At 41.2% G+C, this 1,117-nt stretch overlaps 1 protein-coding gene across 1 annotated transcript; it reads right to left on the bottom strand.

Annotated features, from left to right (window-relative positions):
• Positions 1–378: 378 nt before the first annotated feature.
• Positions 379–831, bottom strand: LOC136825621 (prothymosin alpha-like). Its single transcript, XM_067082209.1, has one exon. It carries the CDS (start codon positions 829–831, stop codon positions 379–381), a length of 453 nt encoding a protein of 150 aa, XP_066938310.1.
• Positions 832–1,117: the final 286 nt, after the last annotated feature.

Below are 1,117 nucleotides of genomic sequence, written 5' to 3'. Positions count from 1 at the left end.
TCCTTCCCTTTCGACGTAAATGTCTCGACCGATCTTTTAACCCTAGGGAGCCCTGAATTCTCTTAGGTAGTACCTTATTTTTTTCTGATTACTAGTTTCCCGTTACTCTCAACTGAAGAAACAATATCATACTCGTCGCTTCCATACGTACTTTCAGCCCCTAATGCCGTTTTGATCCCTTGTGTTGAATCTTCAGTATAAGAGGAATTGTCATCTTCACCTTTCAGAACATCAGGTATATTTTCCTCACTATAGTAAAAAAAATGGAATAGCCCTTTATGTACCAAATCATCCGATTTATAATCCACATGTACATCAGTCACGGTTTGTTTATCAGTAACACATTTGGACTACTATTGTCCTCAATATTTTTCCCTTCTAAACCATAAAGGGACATATTAGGGGTATTTTGACACTGAGAGTCATTACTTCCATATTGAAGTTGGTAACCAATTCCATTGTGTCCTGCTTCCTATTCATAACAGTATCCTCGATAACGTTTCCATTATCATTTTCCTTTTGGCTAAATGTCTCGACATTTTCACTAGAAGAGTCCTCCTGTCGATCCTTCTCCTGACGATCTTCCTTCTGTCGATCTTCCTCCTGACGACCTTCCTCCTGACGATCTTCCTCCATTCGATCCTCCTGCCCTTGTCTTCTCACTTCTTTACTCTCCTCTTGTTCCTCTACCGAGTCTTGCGTTTGAACCTTATTCCCCTGTACTTCTTCCTGAACTTTATTATTTGCCTGGCCATTCCGCGAATTATCCTTAGAGTTACATTCATTATTTTTCATCGGTAAAACTGGAAACTCCTTTTCATTTTCAGTCATAATTTCTTCTGCAGTACAATTAGCAGCCAAATTACCTTCTTTTCCACATTTGATACAAGTGCGTGTTTGTCCGCGACTTGGAGGAAAGATTAGGGTGGAGGCGATGTCCCGCGGAAAAGGTGAAGTCAGGTTGACAGCTGGGCAGCCATATTGGTCGTGGCAAGAAGCTCTGGGACATCGGGAGTAAACCAAGAGTGACCGACCTTCCTTGTCAGTCAGATCCATATTATCATTCGAGGCGGAAGTGTGGAGTTTTTTTTGTAGCTAATTTTTTACAGAATGCCAA

The sequence above is a fragment of the Macrobrachium rosenbergii genome, chromosome 39, assembly GCF_040412425.1.
Source record: "Macrobrachium rosenbergii isolate ZJJX-2024 chromosome 39, ASM4041242v1, whole genome shotgun sequence".
NCBI classification, from domain to species: domain Eukaryota; kingdom Metazoa; phylum Arthropoda; class Malacostraca; order Decapoda; family Palaemonidae; genus Macrobrachium; species Macrobrachium rosenbergii.
This window is presented reverse-complemented; position numbering and strand designations above follow the sequence as displayed.

Bases quoted from the DNA above. Each gene is read 5' to 3' on its own strand.
- LOC136825621 (XM_067082209.1), bottom strand. From the start codon at position 831: ATGACTGAAAATGAAAAGGAGTTTCCAGTTTTACCGATGAAAAATAAT.